Source organism: Astatotilapia calliptera, chromosome 10 (genome assembly GCF_900246225.1).
Source record: "Astatotilapia calliptera chromosome 10, fAstCal1.2, whole genome shotgun sequence".
NCBI classification, from domain to species: Eukaryota; Metazoa; Chordata; class Actinopteri; order Cichliformes; family Cichlidae; genus Astatotilapia; species Astatotilapia calliptera.
Genome location: NC_039311.1, coordinates 6878531 through 6903507, shown reverse-complemented (window position 1 = coordinate 6903507; position 24977 = coordinate 6878531). Strand labels below are relative to the sequence as shown.

At 39.9% G+C, this 24977-nt stretch overlaps 1 protein-coding gene and 1 long non-coding RNA gene across 7 annotated transcripts in view; one reads left to right on the top strand and one right to left on the bottom strand.

Moving 5' to 3' along the window:
- The window catches only part of cblb (Cbl proto-oncogene B, E3 ubiquitin protein ligase), a 181341-nt gene that overhangs the window by 94558 nt on the left and 61806 nt on the right, over positions 1-24977 (bottom strand). For all 6 annotated transcript variants that reach the window (XM_026181708.1, XM_026181707.1, XM_026181705.1 and 3 more), the window contains exons 7-9: positions 20190-20327; positions 19611-19698; positions 18134-18265 (exon numbers count right to left, since the gene is read on the bottom strand). In XM_026181708.1, the coding sequence (XP_026037493.1) occupies positions 18134-18265; positions 19611-19698; positions 20190-20327 (358 nt within the window). The remainder of the gene's footprint in view (positions 1-18133; positions 18266-19610; positions 19699-20189; positions 20328-24977) is intronic.
- On the top strand, positions 8692-9488 carry LOC113030340 (uncharacterized). Its single transcript, XR_003273573.1, has 2 exons — positions 8692-8746; positions 8875-9488. It is a non-coding gene; the product is annotated as an uncharacterized LOC113030340 (long non-coding RNA).

The following is a 24977-nucleotide window of genomic DNA, read 5'->3' as shown; positions in this document are numbered from 1 at the left end:
CTTGCAATCAGCGTTACACGGACAGCTTATACACCAACTGGGTAGTGGTGGTTAGCACCAAGCTAGATTGACTCAACAGGTGTTCTTAGCAAGGTGAAGAGCGGAAGAACTGAGAGATGACTGTGATGACAGGGGTGTATGTGTGCAGGCAGGTGACCAAAATGAGTGCAGGTAGACATATTATCACAGGTCTTTTGCCTTAGAGCAGTAAATAGATTTTTTATCAGACATTTTATCAGTATCATGGAGTCTTTTCACTTTACCTAGCATGCATCAGCACACACACTGGACCTTGTATGTGTTAAATATTGATTCTGTTTCTTCTGTGGACATTTTGTGGTGTACTTGGAAAACTACACCAGACGGCAGAATATACGCATTGTGGGGATACCAGAGAATGCGGAGGGCCCACGACCAACGAAATTCATCACCAAACTACTCTTTGATTTGCTTGGGGAGAACAACTTCGAGAGGCCGCCATCGGTGGCTAGAGCCACGTCCGTTCATTGTCAGACTCCACCACTTCCAAACCACAGAGCTGATCCTACGCCTCGCCAGACAGAAGGGCCCGCTCCTATTCAATGGATCGAGATTCCACATATTTCCTGACTACAGCCCAGAAGTCAACAAAAGACAAAAGTCTTCTCCAAGTCCAAAAGGAAGCTCCACAGTGCAAAGGTCAAGTTTGGTCTCTTCTACCCAGCCACTCTGCAGTTCACACACAACGGGAAACGCTTGAGGTTTACCGACCCTGTAGAGGCGCTGACCTACATTAATAATTAATATCACTATTGATAACGGACGCCCGGCCTCGCACCCTGCAGAGACTGGTGACCGAGGTAATGGTAACGATTGGGTTGATTACATTGAAGATCACTTCACAGAAGGTGGCATCATTAGACATGGCTACTCTGTCAAACTTTGAATATTTCTTTACTCTTAATGTGTGCTGTTATCATTGGTCATAGTGGCAATGAACATTTTATATTTGATGGTGTAAATACACACCACACATAATGCCACTCATGAGCACCTTCCTTTTCTTCTTTACTGATGTTATTGCCCTTTTTTTCTTTTCTCTTTTTCAAATTATGAAAGGGCGTTACAGTTTGTTTAATACCCTGTTGGAGAGGTTCATTAATGGTTCAAACATGTATCCTTTATTGCGGGCAGCATGCAAATGCAGGTTTGCAAAAGTTTCAAGTTTTTTTGGGGTGGTAGCCTTTTTAAGGCCTGTTTATGTGTTATGTGTTATGTGTTGTTTTGGTGTGGCATTTGCTCTGTATTCACTGTGTGCACCTACTGTGATTTTTTTATCGCTTAAATTGGGCAAACATCTATATTTTTGAATTACATGGTTCTGACAAAGAGTAAATTGGACCCTGTCACAGATAATGCTGACATAAAAATTATAAGTTGGAATGTGAAGGGTATGAACCAGGCAATCAAGAGAAAAAGGGTCATTTCTCATTTACAACATCTTGGGGTTGGTATTGCCTTCCTACAGGAAACCCACCTCAGGAATTGTGATCAGTCTAAAATTCGCAAAGAATGGGTGGGCCAAATGTTTCATTCACAATTTAATTGTAAAGGCTGAGGAGTGGCTATACTCATCCACAGAAAAATTCCTTTCATCGTATCAGATACTATCTTGGACCCTAATGGCAGATATGTGATGGTTGTGGGAGAGCTGTCTCAACTTTCCCTAGTATTGGTCAATATTTATGGTCCAAACTTTGACGATGAGAACTTTTATAAAAAGATGCTAAGCTCTATTCCCAATTTGGATAGTTATCATTTGATTATGTCTGGGGATTACAAACTGGTAATGGATTCTGTTTGGGATCGCTCTTCCCAATCTTTACTAAGACTGTCTAAATCTGTGCAAACAATTCAGTCATTCGTAGAGGCACATAAACTTGTAGACCCTTGGAGATTTAAATATCCCACTAAAAGGGAGTATTCGTTTTACTCTAATGTGCACAAGTCATTTTCTAGGATAGATTTTTTTCTGGTTGACCCCTACTTACTGAGTGCTATTACAGACTGTAAATATGATGGTCATTTCTGATCATGCCTCGGTTAGTATTAAGGTAACTCTTCCGACTCAGAGGACAAAGTGGACATGGCAACTGGACCCACTCCTACTCGCTGATTCAGATCATCAAGCTATTAACAACTATTTTAGAGAGTTTTATGCTAAATTATATTCCTCAGATTCAGCACCAGCTCAAAATAAGTTTGACGCTTTTTTTTCTAATCTGAAGTTCATTACAGAACAAATAGATTTTTTTCTACAGGTAAATAGGACGGATGGCATCTCAGCTTCGACCCTCTGGGAGACGCTTAAAGCGTATCTCAGGGGACAGATTGTCTCTCATTCTGCTTATATGAGGAAGAAGAAGTATAAGAAGTTTGAGGAATTATCCTCAGAAATCAAGACCCTGGACGGACTCATATCTGGTTCTCCGACCCCTGATTTGATTAAGAGGAGAGTGGTCTTACAAGCTGAAATTGATCTATTAACTACCGCCCAAGCAGAGAAGCTCATTTTAAAATCCCGTAGTAGATTGTACGAAGAGGGAGATAAACCATCCAAATTATTAGCTAGCCAGCTCCACCAAAAAGCAGCATCCCGTGTTATTTCACAACTTATCTTATCAGATGGCTCATCAACTGAGGATCATCAAGCTATTAACAACTATTTTAGAGAGTTTTATGCTAAATTATATTCCTCAGATTCAGCACCAGCTCAAAATAAGTTTGACGCTTTTTTTTCTAATCTGAATATTCCTATAATTGTCTCTGACTCGAAAGAACAATTGGAACAAAGTCTGACACTGAAAGAAATTAAAAATGCAATAATGTCCCTTCAGAGTGGAAAAGCCCCTGGTCCGGACGGGTTTCCAACTGATTTTTATAAGAAATTTATGGACAAACTTGCCCTTCTTCTTCTCTTGGTTTGCACGGAAGCAATAGAGAATAACATTCTTCCGCCTACGCTTCAGCAGGCATCTATTACACTCTTATTAAAGAAGAATAAGGACCCCCGAGATTGCACATCCTATATACCAATCAGCTTAACAAACTGTGATGGCAAAGTGGTCTCAAAAGCCATTGCACTCCGACTTGAGAAAATTCTTCAGGGGACCAGATTGGGTTTGTCCAGGGTAGACAATCCTATTTTAACCTGAGGCGATTGTTTAATATCATCTATACTGAGGCTGATACTCCATCCCCAGAAGCCGAAATATCGATTGACGCCGAAAAGGCGTTTGATCGGATTGAGTGGGATTATCTTTTTCACACACCAGTAGGCTAAGTGATTTTTAGCCAATTACAAGTTGAATCTGGTAGTTGGGGGTGTTAGCTAAGATACCGTCATTAAGAAGCGGCACAACTAATGTGTCTATGTGAGCTAATTTGCGATGTGCACCGCTGGCCCGGCCATTTGTTTTTAATGCACCCTCCCAGATTAATTCACTGCATGTCGTACCCAGGGCTGGACTGGGACAAAAAATCGGCCCAGGCATTTTGACTGGAGACCACCCCACCAGGTATTATAGGAAAAACCATAAAGCCTTTGAATGAAAACAAACGCTGTTATGACAGTGATGTACACTGTCTTGTTGGTATATGTATGATTTCTATACATTGTACATCAGATAAAAACTTTGGTTGTAAGATTCAGATAATTATTTAATAAAAGCTAGACATTTTAAATGAGAATAAGAAAGAAAAGTATTTCTTTGTGCCCCCCTTTCCCTGTTAATGCCCTACCTGGCCTCCTGGCAAAACTTTGCTAGAGCCGCCCCTGCACAGTTACCAGCTGTCAGCTACTTAGAAAAGGATCCTGGTGTTATTTGTCTCTCAGAAACAGTTCATAACTTTCCTTCAACTTATTCATGTCACCTAAAAGGTAAACCTGTCCATCACCTGTTCAGCTCTGATGATTCATCTTCATGTTTCCCTCTCACTAGATATCCAAACCGATATCATGACCTTCAGCTTTTACAGCTGTGGCTCCAGCAAGCATCAGCTGATACTAGAAATTAATATTAAATGCATTCTAACAGCAGCTCATCAAGCTTAAACGCGCTGCTGTTGTTTAGCGCGACATCCGCTGGTTTCATCTTTCTGGCGCAAAGTCGGTGTGCAAATTCCCTGCTGACTCGGCTTCAGGATGTCTAGAGGCAAGAATCAAGCGCACCCAAAGGAGCGCATCAGTGATCATGTGCGCATCACGCAGAGGGAGAGTGAGAGGCGAAAGGCAGCGGCAGAGCATGGCAGTTTTAACGCAGTTTGTGTGATTCTGTGTGCGTTAATGAAACTGTAAGTTATTACTTTTGACAGGTTAACTGGTATGATAAGAGTTATAGTTGTTTGTGCATGTTAAAGCTAAAGTTATGCCCCGGTACACTGATATCACATTAGTAGATTTATTTAATTATGTAATTAATTTGCACTAAGTTAATACCAGTGGCCAGAATCTCCTCCAATGATTACATCCTGCGGTTAAAGGATTTTTCTGTTGTTTATTGTTTAGTTTAACTGTTGTTAGCTTACCACATTCTTGCCTTAGTACTAGCAACTAGGAAGATATGTGCTATTTAGCCAACTTCTGGTCTCACGGCGAACCCCTGTGGACATTGTAAAATATTGCTGTGTCAGAGTAGATGATGTGTTCTTATTGTTTCTTATTTATCTTTGACCCTGCTAATTATAGTATTACCTGTTTCTGTTTCCAGACAACCATGCTTATAGTCACCTATACTGCATCTGCCACAATTATAATTGCATATCTGGCTGTATCACAGTTGGATTTATCATGGCAAGCCCTGCTGTAACCAGTTCTTCTGTGAAGCTTCATTAAAGACGGTGAACTAAACTCCTGGACTGCTGCAGTCTTTCTGCCCGAAGACTTAGGCCAGACTAGTATACCCAGCACTTCCAGTATATATATATTCTACAGTCGGCGATAAACAAAGGAGAGACTTGCGTCACAAATACCGATCAGCTGATCATTGATCAGTTTCATGATTGAATGAGAGAAGAAAAGGCAGCTGACAGCGTAAAGATGCAGAATAACTCCAGCTTTGTGTCTGTTTTCATCCTAGCTGAAGTACGGGACAAACTGTGTTCCTTTTCAGCTCAATACGAAATGCGTGATTTTTTCTCTGAATACGGGACGATTCCGTTTTTTACGGCACGGTTGGCAACTCTACTAACTAACCTTATGAATAAAATAAAGTTCACTATCAGTAACATCATAGCACCCACCCAGCTGTATAGAAAACTCTGTCATGCTAGCTAGTATGCAGTACGAGGTATTGTAACTGACTGTAAAAAGTCAGCACAACGAAAATAAACTACATCTAAACTTGGTTTATATCTGACCCAGATAGACTGCAGGTCATAACTTCTTACCTGAAGTTCAGTTCACCTGACACTCAGTGGCCGCCTCAGGTCTCTCCTCCTCCAGTCTCACCTTTCCCTCATCCACCTGGCCTCTTGTGGCAGCTCCGCCATAGCCACCACCAAACAACTGAGTTCTTTTTACACGTCTGCCAGCATCTGGCCAATCCATCATCTTTCTAAATAATCATCGGCTCATAAAAACGAAAAATCACAATCGATGGCCAGTCCAGCAATGGTCGTGCCATCAGTTGGCACGCGTGCCCAGGGTTGCCGACCCCTGGGCACGGTATCTCATCGGAACCTTTTCCTCTTCACAGAAGGACCAAGCAGGGGGATCCAGTGAGTCCATTACTTTTTGTTTTAGCTATACAGGCACTTGCAATAGCTCTTAGAAGCAATAATAGCATACAAGGTGCGCTGCCACTGCTGGGATGCAGTAGCTCCATCACCCCACTAGGGGGAGGAAGCGGGTTTGTGTACTCAAGTTTCTCTAGTAAATATTAGTGATGGGATTTCCGGCTCTTTTTAGAGAACCGGCTCTTTCGGCTCGGCTCACTAAAAAGAGCCGGCTCTTCGGCTCTGAACCGGCTCTTCAGGTTGTTTTGTTGCTTTAATTACATTATTATTAACCATAATATAAAATTATGCACAAAAGGAATCACTAATGTAAAAAAAAAGTGGTTTTATTTATATATGTTTATATATAAATATATGTGGTGGACCCTGGAGACAAAGCACGTACAAACTCCAAAACACATTCCTAGAGTTAACTGAACTTCCAAAACAGAGCTACCTAGATCAGTTAAATTACACAATTGAAAGCATATGTGTATGGTTTGTGTATTTATACACAAGCACTCATACATATTCAAATAATAATAATAAAAAAAAGTCGTTGGTACTTGCTGGCTGTGTAGCCACTAGGTAACAAAAGCTAAACACTGCGCCTAGCATTCTGGAGCACTTCTGTTGTGTTTTGTACGTGTTTTGGAGTTTTTACGCGTTTTGGAGTTTTTACATGTTTTGGAGTTTTTACACGTTTTGGAGTTTGTACATGCTTCAGGGTTTGTACGTGCTTCAGAGTTCGTACGTGCTTTGTCTCTAGGGGCCACCGTAAATATACTTTTATTTATTCACTCCACATAAAATGTAATAAATAAATCATATAATACAAAAACCAACTAGTCACAGTTCAACTTTTAGCTATTTAAATTTTCAGCTTTTTCCTTTTAAAAAAATTAAAAATGAAACAACACAAAACACTGCAAACCACAACACAATTAAGTATAAATTAAAATAAGAAAACAAAAACAACATGAACATTCTCTGTCATATGGACCTGCACGAATAAACTTTCTGAATCCTTTATCATCCGCAATCTTTCTAATCCCTGGCTCTCTTTCTCCCTCCCGCTCTGTTCCTGTGCTACTGCGAGTGTAACTACCGCCCCGCCCCCCTCTGCCCAGCGCAAAGCACAAGGCTCGCATGCGGAGTGAAGGAGAAGGGTCTGGCTGCAGCCACTGTGGAGCTCCACAGTAACCGGATACACGTGACCTCCACACTAACCGGAAACACGTGACCTCCACAGTAGCCGGAAGCACGTGACCTCCACACTAGCCGTAAACACGCATGGATACCGTGGAAGTCTTGCAAGTTGATCACAAAGGTTGGTTAAGTCTTTCTTAAATAAATTTGCCGTTAGTGATTTTATAATTCTAGGAATCGTCTAGTTTTCTTACAATGATCATGTTGCCACTTATTTTGCGTTACAACCACATTCCTCCTTATTTTAATGTTTTTTCATTGTGCTCCATGGCAGAGAAACACACAAATATGCTTTTTCCTGGGCCTGGTTTAAGTAAGAGAGCTGGATTAATGGCTTCTGTGGGCGAGAAGAAGCAAAAACCACATTTTGCATTAGAGTATGATTTATTGTTGGCGTCAGAGATGCAAAATAACGAATACTTCAATACTGTACTTAAGTAGAATTTTCTGGTATCTTTACTGCTGTACTTTTTTGTGCCTACTGTATACTTCTTTATACTTCTACTTCTCACATTTTAGCACGCGTATCTGTACTTTGTAATCCGTACATTTGTAAATCAGTCCCCCGCACGCGTGCTTTGGACGCAAGATTACTTCAAAGTTTTGTACATAAATTATATTTTAGACCCTGTACTTCTTACTTCGACTTGACTAAAAAGTCGAGTCAGTGCTTTCTAAACACAGGTATCTAAACTGTAGTAAGGAACGTGTGTACTTGTGACACCTTTGGTTAGCGTCAACACTGTAAATTTCGTCACAAACAGATTTATAGATTTATCAATACTTCTATTCGTTATTCTTTTCTGTACAGCTTTTTTATTGCCCAGATTTTAGTTAGCCCCTGTTCAATTGACTGTTATATGTCAATAGAAACATGTCTCACAAATTAAAGTGTCTTGTAAAATATTTGTGGGGGTTTTTTTTCAAGAATTTTCTTCCCAAATCTATTACATGCCAACTGTAAATTGTTATTTCTGCTAAATCCTTAACTTAAATGTATATATGGTGTTTATCTGTTTCTCTCTCTGTTTTAGATGCACACATCAATCTGGAATTCGGGCTTAAAGTCAGAATTGCAGGAATGCAACACGTGTTGCAGAGGACTCTTTCACTGCCCTCTGTGCCCCACTTTCAGCCCTTCAGGGCAAAGATTGAGGAGCATCTAAGTGTGCATATAAAAAAAATGCTTTGCCTTTCAAAGGTATGTTTGTATTAAATATACTTTATAGTTATAAATATGCACTTTTTTAAGCACTTCTGCAGTATCTTTGTTGACTTAAAAGTTGCTGTTGATATTGTACAGTTCAGTTCATTCATCTGCAACAAAAATAGTGTTTTTATAAAATATATTTTTATTTACTTTTCACCACTTTTCTTGACATAACTTTTGTGATCCATACCATTTTGCTTTCATTATTGAGGTTGGCTTGGATGTTTTTGTTAACATGTACAATCTGATTGTTAGACAAATTGATTGCATTCTATACAACTACATTTAAATTACATCTGTTTGTTTGTTTGTTTTTTTCTCTTACAGATAAAATGATATGCCGGTGCAGGCAGCCTTGTAGGACAACAGGACACTTTCACTGCCCTGTCTGTAAGATTACAATCATACGGCGTGGGGATATGGCAAGGCATTTATTGTCTTGTCAGCATTCTTCAATGCCAAGTCAGCCACCATTATCAGGACTGCTCCCCGCTGAACTCTTCGAGGAGACCCGTATTCCTCCGGCAGTACTCTTCGAGGAGCCCCGTTTCCCCCCCCAAGGTTTTGTCTTCGGTATCTGAACCATTTTCTGAGTCTTTGTTAGAACATTCATTGGCTCTACCCTCTGTGTTCAATAAAACTGCAGCTGATGGAAAGTCCATGAAAATGACATGCCCTCACTGTGGCCTTACTCTTCATAGCTCTGGCAAGCTATTTGCACACTGGAGAGAGGAAGCCAAAGCTGTGCTTGAAGGACAACACGTGCCCATTTTCAGACTGAAAAAGCGCAAGTTCCAGGAAGTCAGTCAAGTCAGTATTCACTTTAACCAGTAGTGTAATTATATGGTTAGTGAAATTTGAATAACTGTTAAAAAACTGTTCTGCAACAGAGAAATAACTATGTTTTCATCCCCATTTGCCTGACACAGGAGCCAGCAGTTGTTGAAGATCTGCGTCCTGCTGTGCAGTGGGTTGTCCAAAATAAGGCACTTTTCTGTGGACATGTAACAATGCCCAAATATCTGTCCTTAAATCAAGGGGACCAGCAGAGGGTCTTAATAGACATGTCAGAGGAAGAAGACACTGGAGCAAGGGACTTGTTCCTCTTTGTTTTTCAGTTTGCAGAGGACATGGAGCTCTTTTTGAAAGCATGTGCCAATGAGCAGGGGCTAAGGGTCAGTGCTATGTTTGACATGTAATGGACAAATGAAGGCACTGGCTGTTTTTGTTTGTTTGTTTGTTTAATATGTTGTTGTTTTTTTGTTTTGTTTTTTGCGTAGTACAAAATTCCAATTAAACTTATTTCAAAATGTTGTTCACTTTATTCTGTGTCCATACTTATAATAAAGGATTACAGTGTAACAGCATTAAATGTAAATGTAACAGCATTTTTTTTAAACTTGTAATTTCAAAATAAAAAGCTTATTGTTGATATTAACAGTAAAGAATTGCAATCAATAATATTTTTATACATTTTAAACATTAACACTCTGGGCTCTATCCTGGCCATCTGTGGACACTTCACTTATTTATTTTTTTGACTACTGCACTGCAGTGGACCAAAAGAATGACACGGGTTTGAGCTTAAGGATCTAATAGTTGTGTGTGTTGTGCATGACATTGCCACACAAATATGTATTTGCAAGATAGAGTAGAATAAATTATGACGCATGAAATATTACATAGGCTGCAGTGAATTTCTGTTGATACAGCCTATTGAGCTTTGAGTTTCCCAGTCAAACTTAGCTTTGAAGCACATGCTAAAAACACTTTTACTCTTGTACATTTCAAAACAAGACACCATAGCCAAAATATTAACAAAATATATATTATTAAAAAATTCAAAGCTGCAGCACATACAGCAACAAACACCGTTAGTAAATGTGTCCTGGAGTTTATGCAGGTGCAGAAAGTGCTGCTGCTGTAAGTAAGCCTAACAGCTTCCAGATCACTTATTTTTCTGAAAAGATGGTAGGAAGGGCATCACTGCTCATTTCTACAGTCTCCCAGATCTTGGAATACAATCCCTTTGTACCATGAAACCACTTCGCAGTACTAGGAGTCCACTAAAACCTATAAAGAGAGTGATCCCGGAAGAAATGGGGAACACACTAGTGACCTCAACAATTGCAAGACAGCCTTTTCCCCGATGCTCAGATACAATTTTGATTTTGATGAAAAGGACTGGTGCTATTTTAAAGAGTCACATCGGCAAAAGTAGATAAATGTTTTAAGAAATATACATTTTATAGCATTTTGTGAACATACACAAAAAGTGGCCATTTTTGGCAACAAACAAGCTGAGAGAGAGTTTTATATTTTTTGCTCTCCTTGAGCAAAAATAATAGTGCATAATAATCAATGTTGATGTTAATCAATTAGATGTCCCAGACACTACTATTAATAATACAGCAGCCCCTCGTTTATCGCTGGTGTTACGTTAAAAAAATAACCTGCGGTAGGTGAAATCCATGAAGTAGCCAACTTTATTTTTTACAATTATTATAGATGTTAAGACTGTAAAACCCCTCACTACTTGCTTTATACACTTTTCTCAGACAGGCATGAACATTTTCACACTTTTCTCTTTTGTTTAAACACTCTTAGAGTTCAAACCTTCGTAGAAACATAAGTCCAGGATTATGGAATGAAACCTAAAGGTGCATTTGAGGGTGCAAAACGTTTCGTCGGCATTGTTGTGTTTGTTTGGGAGAAAACTTACAAACATACAGTATAGCACTTCAGAGTTACACTGCTAGCGATCGAAGATTTATGTAAATTCGACAAGCTAAACGCATTCTGTACTGTACAGCAGGAGTCCCCAACCTTTTTGCACCACAGACCACTTTAATGTCAGACAATATTTTCAGGGAACGACCTTTAAGGTGTCGCAGATAAATACAACAAAAGAATAAAAAAAAGAAACTGTGGTATTTTGTAAATATAATAATAAACGTGACTTGAGCTGTGCGCCAGCAACAATGACAGTGACATCCTCCTCTCTGCTTCTTAACGCTCTCTGGTCGCTATGGTAATGCGTAAATAGTTCTTTCAAAATAAGACACACAACTACAACCATACATTTCACACTGGAGGATCAACTCTCGTACCAGAAAAAAAAAATATTCATAACACACGTGAAAAGACCCAGGAAAACCAAGTAAACGATAAAAACAATAACAAAATAACGCTGAACACCGATAAAAACCCTGAAAACTATACATTTCACACCTGAGCCTCAACTCTCGCGGCCTGGTACCAAATGCATCACGGACTGGTACCGGTCCGAGGCCCGGGGGTTGGGGACCGCTGCGATAGAGCGAGAAAGAAAAAAAACCCCACAGCTCGCAATAAGGAGCCGGCTCGCGCCGTTCACCTCAAAGATCCGGCTCTAAGAGCCATTTCGTTCGCGACCGACACATCACTAGTAAATATAGGAAAAGTTAATGGAGTCTGGCTAAGTTGATACCAGCACACGAAATATTAGCTCGGAAGTTGGCTGTACTGGAGCATGAGAAATATATGCTTGTAAGTACGATTATATTCTGTGTTCATGTTAAGCATGTGATGTAAAATGGTTTGTTGACTCTCATATTTGAAGCCGGCATGTTAGCTGCACTGCCTATGCTAATTGTGTTAGCGTGTCAATAGGAAATTCCATTATGTGTTAGCATCAAGCCAGCGGGATTTGGAGTTAACATGTTTTCATTTATTTTTCTTGGTTATATCAGCTGCAATTTAATTTGTTAAGTCTTCAGTCAGTACCTTGTAATGTGAGAAATATATTATGCTCCAAATGTATGTTTCAATATGTTTTTTCTTATGTTTGTAGTTTCACAGTGCCTTCATTAGGGAGACAAATAAACCCTGCAATGAGAACTGGAAGCCTTTGCCTTTCCTTTTGAAGAACTGTTTATCTATCTTCCAAACTGGGCATCAACGTACAGGGAGGGCAGAACACAAGGTATCTCATGTGGTGGCATAACTCACATTGTCTCACTGCATGTGGACGATTTGTTGTTATATGTAACAAATCTAATCACATCTACCCCTGAAATCCTCAGTCTTACAGGAATTTGGAAGCATATCTGGATACAAACTAAGTTTAGCTAAAAGTGAATACTTCCCCATCAGTAATAATGCAGGAGAATACCCCAATCTGCTATTTAAGTTGTCTACCGAGTCCTTTACATATCTGGGTGTAGAAGTCACCAAATCCTATGACAGTCTGTTTAAAAGTAACCTCACTCCTCTATTGGAACAGTGCAAACAAGATGTTAAAAGATGATCTATTTTACCATTATCTCTCATTGGGAGAGCTAATTCTGTAAAGATGAATATTGTGCCAAAATTTCTGTATTTATTTCAGGTGTTACTAGGGCTGGGCCATATCATACCGTAATACCGGTATAATGTTGGGCAATGACAAGAAAATGAAATATCACGATAGAATATGGCTAAAAAGCGCATGTGCAGTGCATTTGTTTTCATACGCACATGGCGAAAAAGGCACGGCGGCGACGGAGAATGACAAGGGCGAAAGCGGATCATTGAATGAAACCGATGAACCAGAATTGGTTTGTAAAAATGCTGCAACTTCAGTGGTGTGGAACTGGTTTAGCTTTCCTCCGTCAGATACACAACAAAGCACTACTTTTGGTAGAGCATGCTAGAGGACCGTCATTATTACCGTGTTTTTTGGAAAATACGGCACACTTAAAATCAATCATTTGATTTTTCTGAAAATCGACAGTGCCCCTTATAGTCCCGTGTGCCTTATGTTTGAATTCTGGTTGTGTTTACTGACCTCGAAACGAATCTGTCAAATGTTTTAGTACGACTTTGCTAAGCTACGAACCCGCACCACTTGATGAATTGTCGGAGCATTGCGGCTATCGTAGGCAGGAGCCTGGCGGAGTGATACGTACGGTGCTTCAACATAATATTTCCGTTTTGCGTGTGTATAAGCTCTTTTTAAGTTTTGTGGATATTGTACTTGCTTATGCTGAGGATATGTCGGCCAATTTCCACTGGAAATGCCTTTTGGTTAAACTGTCAGCAAGGAATTTGCATTTGTACTGATACATTTTTATATACCGTATTTCCCGGACTACAAAGCGCACCTGAATATTAGCCGCACAAGCTAAAATCAGGGGAAAATCCTGTTTTGTACATACATTAGCCGCACCTGACCAAAAGCCGCAGGTGTTTCAATATTGACTTATCATATGTAAGAGAATATGCACAAAGCGAATTGTCAGGAAAGAGATGGCTGTTTGGAGACACACCCCTTTTATTAATATTTTGAAAATCAAGTTATGGGTACATATTTGCACATGTGCTGTGCTTCATAAATGAGTAACAAATGTAGTACATAACAATAACCTACAGCACACCAGAAAAATAGATTCAGACTACCTTTTAGGCTCAGGTGCAGTGACACGGCTTTAACAAGAAGAAAAGTCAGTCATTCACCACCATCTTCCTGCGCACTAAAACCACTAAAGTCCTCTTCTCCAGTGTCGGAAACGAACAGGCTCAGGATGGCTTCGTCATCCACTCTCAGCTTCTTTCCTTCGTTGTCACTTTCAAAACCAAAGATAATCCTCATTGTCATTGTCAGTGTCAGAGTCGAACACCCTCTGAAGGGCCGTGGCGGTGTCCTCCTCTTCATCATGCAGCAGTCCAGCCCTTCGAAATCCGTTGGTGATCGTGGATGTTTGCACACTTTTCCACGCTGTCAGAATCCACCGGTAGAGTTGAGCACAACTTGCTTTTCGCAAGTTTATCGCCGCTCGTCATCCACGACTCCCGCTGAACGCATAGCGCTACTTTGAAGTTTGTTTTTCGCGCTACTTGTACGGCACTATGTTGCCTGGCGGATGGACATGTGACCAACATACCACTCTTGAACCCCGATCCTTCCGCCAGGCAACGTAGTGCCGTACAACAGCGGAACAAACAAAACAAATCGTCTTACGATATGACAAAAATCATGGACAATCCATAGAAAAGCCGCACCTGACTAAAAGCCGCAGGGTTCAAAGCTTGTGCAAAAAGTAGCGGCTTATAGCCCGACATTTACGGTAACTTTAATGCAAAAAACAGTTGCTTGTTTAAGTGAAAATACATTGATGGTTTTTTTTTGCACTAATAAAATTGTGGAGTTGTAAAGTATTTTGTCTAGTGTCAATTATCGTCAGTTATATCGTTATCGCAAATTTTCAAATCTATATCGTGATAAATATTTTTGGTCATATCGCCCTGCTCTAGGCGTTACCTGTTTACATATCACAATCTTTTTTCATGTCATTTAATCGAATGGTTTCTTCATTTATATGGAATAATAAAACGCCTCATATAAGAAAAGCATTTATGGAAAGACCAAAAAATTTAGGTGGGCTGTTACTGCCAAACCTGCACACATACTATTGGGTGGCAAATCTCAATACCATCTCTCTATGGCTAAAGGACTGGAATGATCAGATCCCTGCGTGGCTACAGATTGAAAGAGTCACAGGCAGGCCGCATTCACTCCCAGCTTTACTCTGTGCACCCCTACCACCTCTAGTTAATAATGTTAAAGATAACATAATTGTTACTCAATCGATAAGCATTGTAAATCAGTTTAAAAAAAACATCTGGGTATTCAGAGTATTTCTATTCACTCTCCAATAATACATAACCATCTTTTTCAACCACCCCTAATGGACAATGGCTTCAAAATTTGGCACGACGGGGGCATTCAGAATATTGAGGATTTGTATATTAATGATACGTTTGCTAGCTTTGAACAACTATCTAGGAAATGTGGTCTGACTAATAACCATTTTTTGCGATACTTGCAAATCAGAGATTTTATACGTAAAAAGGTTCCTAATTTTCCTACTCTCCCCCCTCCTTCCTGTTTGGATTCTATACTAAGGGTCAATGAGATGAAAAAAGGCACAATATCATTTATTTACTCACATATCATGGACAGCTGTAACCTGTCTATTTCATACATTCGAGAACAGTGGGAGAATGATTTGGGTACCCAGCTGTCTGACGAAGAGTGGCATATGGCTCTTACCAGAGTCCATTTGTCTTCTATATGTTCAAGACACTCCCTAATACAATTTAAAGTGTTACACAGTTAAACTAGCAAAAAATATTTCCGAATATCGTGTGATAGATGCAAACAGACTCCAGCTACTTCCCTTCATATGTTTTGGTCCTGTCCGAAAATTGCTCCTTTCTGGTCATCATTTTTTAAAGTCATCTCTAAAGCCTATGCCTATAACATCTCGCCTTCCCCCTTTGTGGCAATTTTTGGTTGTTTCTCTGGTATCGCGACTTCTGTTCCCCCTGCCCATTTACAGAGGGTCATTGCCTTTTTGTGATTATTAGCGAGACGCCTGATTTTATTTAAATGGAACCTTGAATGTTTTTGTCTGCCCTAGAACACTCCTGTAAAAACAATTGAGAGGTGCACCGCCCTTTTTTTGTTTTTTTTTGTCTGTGTGTGTGTGTGAGGGTTTTTTTTGTTTGTTTTTTTCCCTTTTCCTGTCTTGGCATTATCTGTCTTTATGATCTGTGGGGATTGTTGTTTTGTGGTTATCTGTAGAATAATAAGAATGCTATGTATAATAATTGTAAAACTACAAATAAAGTGTTAAAAAAAATTTTTTAAGCTTTTCATTTATGTTTACCCTCTTATAATGGCGTGGATCTCTTAACAGATCGTTTTAATAATCATTGTCTTTCTATTTTAGATAAAGTCGGTCTTGTAAAAACAGTAGCTCCTTTTTCATTCATCGATGATTAAATGACAGTATTTGCTGTTCACCTTCTTGTTAGAATTGCGAGAGCTGCCTATTTTTCAAACCTGGTTTTGAAGACCAGAAGTAACTCCTTACTGTAACTCCTGCTGTACCTGCAGTCCCAAGTTTTTTAAATGAAGATTGGGAAATCTTTCTCTCCAGCTACTCCATATACTGTATGGCTGCAGACCTCCCAAGTACAAGCTGGAGGTCACCGCCTGATAAAGCCAGAAGAGCCACATCTGGGAATAGCAGAAACATGATCCAGAGGCCACCAAAGTACACATCTGCACCTAGACATTTTGTCCATAAAAGTTATGAACATAGTCTTGAAGGAAGGTGGGCCTGGTGGAGTCCAACTCTCACTGGGAAATGTGCTCACTTACTACTGGCAATGCGAACCAAGCTTTTCTATGGTTATGCTAGGAACAATCCCATAGTCCCAAGGTAATCCCCACAGGATGCTGTTGGGGTGCTTAATGTATATTGTTATCTTGTTTAGGAAATATGTTATGGGATAATTAATTATAAATAATGAATAAAACATTTCATCATTTTCCATTTTAAAGATAATTTTTAAATATAACTTTAATTTACTGTATGCAGTGGTCCGCAGTTCACCTTTTGCCGATTTTTTTTGTGCAGCTTTGCATGTTCCCCCCCCCCCCCCCCTTTTTTTTTTTTTACAGAGCATTGTGTTCTGCGTCCTGATCAGCTGTGGACCATTGTCAATCAATCTCCTCCGTGCTGTTTCTCCTGTTAAGTACAGAATGCGTTCAGCTTGTCAATTTTACATAAATCGTCGATCGCTAGCAGTGTGACTCCGAAGTGCTGCACTGTATGTTTGTAAGTTTTCTCCAGCAAACACAAAAATGTCGATGAAACGTTTTGCACCAAAGGCAACCGTGGGTGCCTTCGGTTTTATTCTATAATACTGGTCTTATTTTTCTACGAAGTTTTGAACTTTTAGAGTGTGTAAACCATAGAGAAAAGTGTGGAAATGTTCGAGCCTGTTGGAGAAAAGTGTATAAAGTGTGTAGTGAGGGGTTTTACAGCTATAAAACATCTATAATAATTGTAAAAAAAAAATAAAGTTAGCTACTTCGCGGATTTCACCTATTGTGGGTTATTTTTAGAACGTAACTACCGCGGTAAACGAGGGACCACTGTACATACTGTATATATGCAGTACATTAAATGGGAAGGAAAATGATAGGTTTAAACACACACTTTATAGATCTGCCAGTGTTTGGTATTTTATATGAATAGCCTAAAGCATTCTAGAGTTATAATGAAAATGGGAAACCATGGACTCATTTTGTATTAACTTTTCAGCAGTGCATTTTAAAGAAGTTATTGTCCGACTCTTCAAGGCTGTAAGCTTGGCTGTTAGGTGCATTTGTACAAGCCATAATGTGTTTGTAGTGTTGCAAAAAACACTCAAAGGTCCTGTGAATGTTTGCCACATTTTTGGTCTTGTTTTAAGCCCCTCAGAGTAAAATGTGTAGACTGTCACATGTTATTATGTGTTATTAATCTGCCCAGAGATTAATAACATCAGGGTCAGTGCAGAACTCTAGCAAGTCTGAAGAGACATGACTACAACACCATGGTCAGCGAAGGGATACGTATGAAAAAAGGGAGAACAGGACATGCTAATGACTCATATGAGAGTAACATTTACAGACACTGCTCATACAGCTTTCAGCGCACAAACAAGAGGCACAATAAATACACTACTGTAGGACAGGTTGCTGTGAGAGACACTACATACAAAGACAACAGGAAGCAGAAAACCACAAGGAGAACCACAAGCAGAAAAACTGGAATATATTGTGTGCATAGAGTCTCAGTTTTCACTTCTGTTGATATGTGGAAATTCAATTTGGACATATTCATGTGTACAGGGAAGGAGTAAGGAAGAGAGGGGGGGTTTGTTGGACTGACTGCTGAAGAAAGCTGCTTTGACTGTATTTTTCAGAAGTCTTTTCAAACTTTATGCAGGCTCATTAATGCAGGCTCACAAATAAAACATTATATTACCCAACTGGACAGAACATTTCTCAGTGTGACAATGAACAAATGCATAAACACATGCAATACCACCAATATTTAATAACTTTGAAATGGACTTCTGTGATAAGATTTGTTACGGTACCTGCCAGGCAGTAAAACAGGAAGTACACATGAGGTGACCGCATGGTTCAATCTTGATGTCTTTGTCATTCTCAGCACAGATCTTACAAAGCTGAAAGGTAGAGCCCATTTCACAGTACAGCTCATACTGCTCCTGTTCATGCAGAAAATACTGCTGTTAGTCATCAAATGGCATATAAAAGTCATGAGAAACATATAAACATGCACTATCCGTACAACACACGTTTCCCATCTCGTCTTGTACAATGTGTTTTTCTTCTCTCACTCGTTCAGAGCTATTCCATAACCTTTTATCTTTAAAGTCCCAAATTTTATTTGGGGATCTAACTGAATAAGTGTTCAGTTCAAAAGAAAAAAACATGTTTTCTCATAGTGAATGGTGCTGCACCAAATTCACAGAAACAGACTATTTTTATTGGTTTAATTTTAAAGGCTTCCCCCTGAAAAACCAAGTCTGATTTGTCACCATTACTAAACAAAAATAAGTACAAGAACAGGTATAGCTGTGTAAGAACTGCTAGCTACTAAAAACCTACAATTTATCTGTACAGTTTTGAAACCACAGAATAATCAGAATTTCCACCCGAGTCAGCATGTAGCATAAACCAAAATGGTTTTAAGCATTTTCTAGAGAAATTTTCCCAAATTACTTCCATTGTGACCATTTAATAATCTACCAAGAAGAAAATCGCTTTTGTAGCGGAAGCCTTGGTGGAGCTATGTTTTCAGTGATGTTTTCAATGATGCAAGCAAAAACTACCAAGCCAAATTCCATGAAATTGTGCAGTGATGTAAATATTTGAAAAAGAGGATCTCATTGGATGGTGATGTAGAACTGGATAACTTTCTTAAAGTGGCCTTGTCAGATAATACTCTTGCTGGTGCAGGAAAAACAAATAAATAATAAGCAGACTGCTTGCTGGGCAACTGTCATTCACCTTTGAAGTTTCCCAGTATTCCCTAACTGATCTCGTTTGGAATAATTTTCTCAGAAAATTAAAATGTCAAAGTACAGTGAACACTACACCATTACACATGAATGAATAAACAAACCACTAGTAAAAAGTGGTTTAAAAACAACTTTTATGTACTATTTTGAAATTGAAAAAATGTGGTTTCACTTCTAGAAAACTTAAAGTTTTTGTCACACTATATGGAAAATTCAGTTTTGTAATAAATCAGAAGTGAGTATAAAAAGCCATTGATTTGTATTACCTCATTTAATACCACACTTTTACACAGTGATTTTCAACATTTAATAGTTTGGAGAGGCTGTAAGTCATGTCGATTTACTGAATGCTGTGAAACACAAAGTCTACCTGGCGAATCATACTACTCACCGAAATGTCACAATTATTTATGTGCCATTACAAGTGGGAAATTTGCAGAGTATTATAAATTTCTCCACGTATACATGTTTTTTTTCCCAGTAACATAGAAATGCTTACACACACACATAACCACACAGACAAACCCACTTGTGTGACTTTGATGTGATCGTGAGGTGTCGGCTCACATAAACCAGTGAGGTCAGGATTGTAACTGCGACCATCTGGGAATAAGTAGCTGTGAATTTAAAGCAAACAACCAAACAACAAAGAACAGCATTTCATTATATGTTATATTTATAAGAGTTTAACTTGTGCACAATTCAATAATCATGAATTCTGTCTAGTTAAAAACAGTGGGTATAATTATGTAATGAGTAAAGTGAAAAAATGGATTAGTAGTACTGTTTGTATCAGTAATATAACCTGTTTTTTCCACCACTTGAATTAAATATATATGTCTAACTTTTTTGAAGGCTTTTAATATTATCAGGTTTATTGAAACAGACAACATCAGATAAACACTTCTGGGTCAAAAACCCTTTCTTGATCCATATATATAAACCAGAGATTAGCAACAAATCTCTGGTTTGCTGCTAAACATTTAAAGCGAATCAGATGTGACCACTGAAGATACAATTTGTGACTTTCTGTTTGTAGAAAGCGACAAGCTCACCACATACCTGCAGAGAGTGAGTTAGAAAAAGAGATGTGTGACAGGTTACATACAAGCCCTCCTTGTAGCCATCGATTAAAGCCTGGAACAGCGGTTTGTTGTTGGGAATGGTCTGCAGTATGTTTCCATCAGTGGTCACATAGCCAATGGCCCATTGGCCCAAACGTGTACAACTCAGTCTGAAGATGTAACTATTAGAGAAAGAGAAAGATATGCATGACTCACACTAAAAACATCACTGACAAGGAAAAATCTGGTAACAACTGAAAAGAATGCAGTGACTACTGGCGAGTCAATGACACCTTGGAACGATGGCATTAAGCGCAAATCAGGCTTACAACAGAGTCTGTGTCTTCTGTAAGGTGGCCCCCCAAACAACACAACACACAGGTGTTCACTCTGTTGAGAAGGAGGCCTGGAGTCACCCAAAGTCAACTTGAGTCTGGCAATGATATGGTCCAAATTATAGAAGCAACCATGATAGGAGATATTGGCAGGAAACTTCAAGCCATGGCAACAATAGGTTCAGAGGAAAAAAGATGAAAAATATCAAAGAATGAGAACGGGAAGGTGAAAATCAAAAGACAGTTACATGTAGGCTTGACACTATATAAATGTCATGGTTACAGGTTTTGGACTTTTGAATTATTTATTAATCATTTAAAGCTCCACTGGAATTCTTAGTATGTATGTATTCGTACACACACACACACACACACACGCACGCACGCACACACACACACACACACCTGTAGTTTATATTAGGGCTGGACGGAACTAGTTTAGCCTGGAAACTAAACTCGATCTTGGACACTGGTTATATTAAACAATTTCTTTCCTCTACTGGCTGTCAAAGAATAAGAACAACAACAATAACAATGACAAATAAAAATAAACTAAAAAATAAACAACTTATCCCATTATCTAAAATACATTGTTGATGTACCACAAAAAGGTACCCCAGACCTGATCAAAAATATCTTCTCTCCCCTTAACTCTGTGCGTAACTTGCTCATATAATGCCATCTTGGACATTTGTTCAGTCCATTCCCTGAAACAACAGGGGTTAGATGACTTCCAGTGACAGAAGTCATCTAACAGAATCCATGGATGGCAGGCTTTTGAGTGTCCTTGCAAAGAAAGGTGGCTATATTGGTCGCTGATTTGTTTTTGTTTTGTTTTTGAATGTCAGAAATGTATATTTGTTAATGTGGAGATGTTATATTGGTTTCACTGGTAAAAATAAATAATTTAAATGGTATATATTTGTTTTTTGTTAAGTTGCCTAATAATTATGCACAGTAATAGTCACCTGCACACACAGATATCCCCCTAAAATAGCTAAAACTAAAAACAAACTAAAAACTACTTCCAAAAACATTCAGCTTTGATATTAATGAGTTTTTTTGGGTTCATTGAGAACATGGTTGTTGTTCAATAATAAAATTATTCCTCAAAAATACAACTTGCCTAATAATTCTGCACTCCCTGTATAAACCAACACGGGATCTTTTCTCTGAGTGAAAAAGACCTCTTAAGGTGTAGGAGCCACAAGACTTCAATCGCCACCCATGATGGCTTCTCCCCATACCGGTACAATGTTATGCAACGATAAAAAATTGAAATATCGCGATAGAATATGGGTAAAACATGCCTGTGTGTAACATATGTGTTAAATACTTGTGAATTTCACCCAAAACGCATTTTTTTTTGGATTAAATATGTCATTTTTGCATCTCGGTCTCCTACCTGTGTGATCTGAGTCTGTTCGTGCGTTCGTGTGTGTGTGCGCTGCGTGGTGACGTAGGCGCGTGCATGTGTGCCCCGGTCACAGCTCCTTTCAGCATGGCCGGAGGTAAGTCACTGCCACGTTGCTCTCTGTGAATTAAAGTTTGTTCAGACCCCAAGCTGCAATGTGAATACAGCCGAACCGCCGCGTTTTTGTTTGTCATTAAGAGACTCATTCGGGATAAGTTTTGTGGAGGGCGGAGTTCGCTAATATACGCTTATAATGAGTTTTAGCCGAGAACGCAGCTGAAATGCTAGCATGCTAAGTTAGCCTGATCGGCTTGAGAGCATATTCGCGGCAGTCTTTTTTTTAACAGCATGCACTCTTTTTTCCTTCATCAGGAGAGGTGTACTGGCAGTCGCGTGACACACACAGAACAGACACATATTTCTGTGTTGCAGGTATGGAGATGTTCTCATGTTTTGGAGATGCAGTCTTTCATTCATTGTTTTTATGAGTACAGTGTTGTATTGCCTGTTAGATGGCGGTTATTAATATAATTATACTGAAGTATAATGTTTGAACCATAAGTACCAGAATATTGGATCTTGGTCAGATATTGTATTTATCTGACTGTTTATTTGTTTTTGAATTATTTTGTTTATTGTTCTTATAAGTTGTTTTTGATGTTTTTTTAATGACATATTATTTATTTTGTGCTTTTTGTTTTTGAGAGCTTAAGTTAATGTTTTAAAACAATTTGTTGTATTTGATTTATTATTGTAGTGTTAATGAAGCTGCAGACACAGCTCCTTTCAGCATGGCCGGAGGAGAAGTGTACTGGCAGTCGCGTGACACACACAGAACAGACTTTTATTTCTGTGTTGCAGATGTGCAGTAAACAGCCAAAGACCCAGTACTGTCTCCTGCCTCTTACTTTCACGCCAGAACACAACGCAAGAACAACAGGCGTAACACTTGAACGGGTTACATTGGTGCCGTGACCCTTTGGATCCATCAAGCATCGACGTCATCTCGATCACTGTGGGGAGCTCTTCGCAATTGCCCTTCTTCCAAGTTGGTTGCTTTTCCTAACTTGTGTGGGACTTTTTGAATGAGCTTGGACATTTAATCTGCTCAATTCTCATCCTGAATAACATTAAGTGTTAGTTACCAATACTGTGTTTGCTTTTGTACAGTTGCACTATTTGGAATCTTGTTTCTTGTGATTGTGCTTTATTCATCTTTATGGAGTCAGCATCTGGTTCAGAGGCAACTGGCGTTCCTGATGGGGAGGTTTCCTCTAATGTTGGTTTGGGGCGAGGGTGGTTTCCTGGGGATGGGGTTCAGACACCTAAAGTTGGTGTGTCATTTGCTCCCAAGTTTTGTTCCACTCGTCTCCAGGTTCCCCCCTGTGACATTCAGACCCCGCAGACAGCTGCCAATGCTGAGTTGAGTACACTCATCTCAGATTTGGCCAATCAGATTGGTCAGTCCATTGCAGCCCAGCTGCAGGGTGATAAGGGGACCAGTATGCCTACTGAAACCTCTAAGGCTGAGTTTTCAGGGGTGATGGCAGTGATAAATTCTCCATTCATGAATGGGTTGAAATGATGGAAATGTACTTTGTAAAACGCAACACACCAACAGATCAGCGATCACGTGACATATTGGCTAGGTTGATGGGGAAGGCTAAGGATGTAGTGAGGGTCACCCTACGTCACAACCCCTCACTTGACCATGTCCAGGTTCCTGAATTGATATTTGACATTCTGAAACAGCACTTTAGTGTACTGACTTACTCTTCTATGCCTATGGCTGACTTCTATAACACCAAACCATTACAACATGAGGGAGTGATGGAATATTGGATAAGGCTAAACAATGCTATTGACTTTGCTGACGAGTGCTTGCGTAGGCAGGGGCGTAATGTTGAGGATCCAGGGCGTGAGGTCTCGATGATGTTCATCAAGTATTGCCCTGACCCCATCGTCTTGAACAGGCTCAGCATCAAAGCAGCTGAGGAGTGGACAACCACTGAGGTTCAAGAAAGCATTGATAGCTTCCAGCGTGAACTCAGGGCACGCAGTCAGGGCAGTTTCCACACCTCACAGAGGAGAGAGGTTAGCCACAACTGCTCTCTTGTGCCTCAAGAAGCGATGGCATCACAGCCTGTGCAGGAGAGTGTCGGCTTGCAGTCTCAGCCTACAGCACCAGCCTCAAACCTCGCTTATCAGCTTTCGCCCACAGCAGTTTGCTTCACTCCTGTTCTAGCTGATGTTTCGACAACCTGTCCTTCTGGGACATCAGTGTCTTCTTGTCCGGTGCCTACACCTACTCCTCAGTTCCAACAGTCACCAACATGCCCTGTGACCACTCAGTCTAGTCAGCAGTCAGTTGGTTGCGAGCTTGGTTCGACTAACACCCAAGCTTTTGACGTGACTGGCATGCGCGCTCTGGTCAGCCTCTTGGATCGCGTGATTGCATGTCAGAATGTGCAGACTGCAGCCCCTGCATCTGCACCTTCACAGCATTTTACCCGCAGGCCCTTTCTTAAGAAGAGTTGTCAGGTCTGTGGCAACACTGGTCATTCCACTCACATGCACTGCAGGAGAGAGAATCTCTGTCTTGCATGCTTTGCTCCTGGTCATTGGAAAAAGGACTCTCACGGTCGTCGTGAGGGACGGGAGGCTGGAGCTGTCGCGAGGCAGAGTTGGCCTTTGGAAAACTGAATCGCCCACACTTGGAGAGGGGCAGTGTGGGGGATGAACCTAATACCCTCAATCATGATGAATCGGATCTTGAATTTCTTTATGTCAACACCTGTTCAACAATTCCAAAGGGATACCGTGTCGTGGTTCAGGGACCAGCAGTAGTGCCTACATTTAGTGAATTGTTCTACACCCAAGTTGCAGTGAATGACAAGGTTAACTTGAGGGGCATGATGGATTCCGGGTCCATGGCTTGCACTATGAGTGAAGAGGCCGAGAAGTCACTTAGAGAGGCTGGAGCTCTTGTGAGTGGACCGCAGTCGGCCGAACGTATTGTACTGGTTGGCTGTGGTGGGAAGCAGACCCACCCAAAGTGCATTTATGACTTGACACTTACTGTC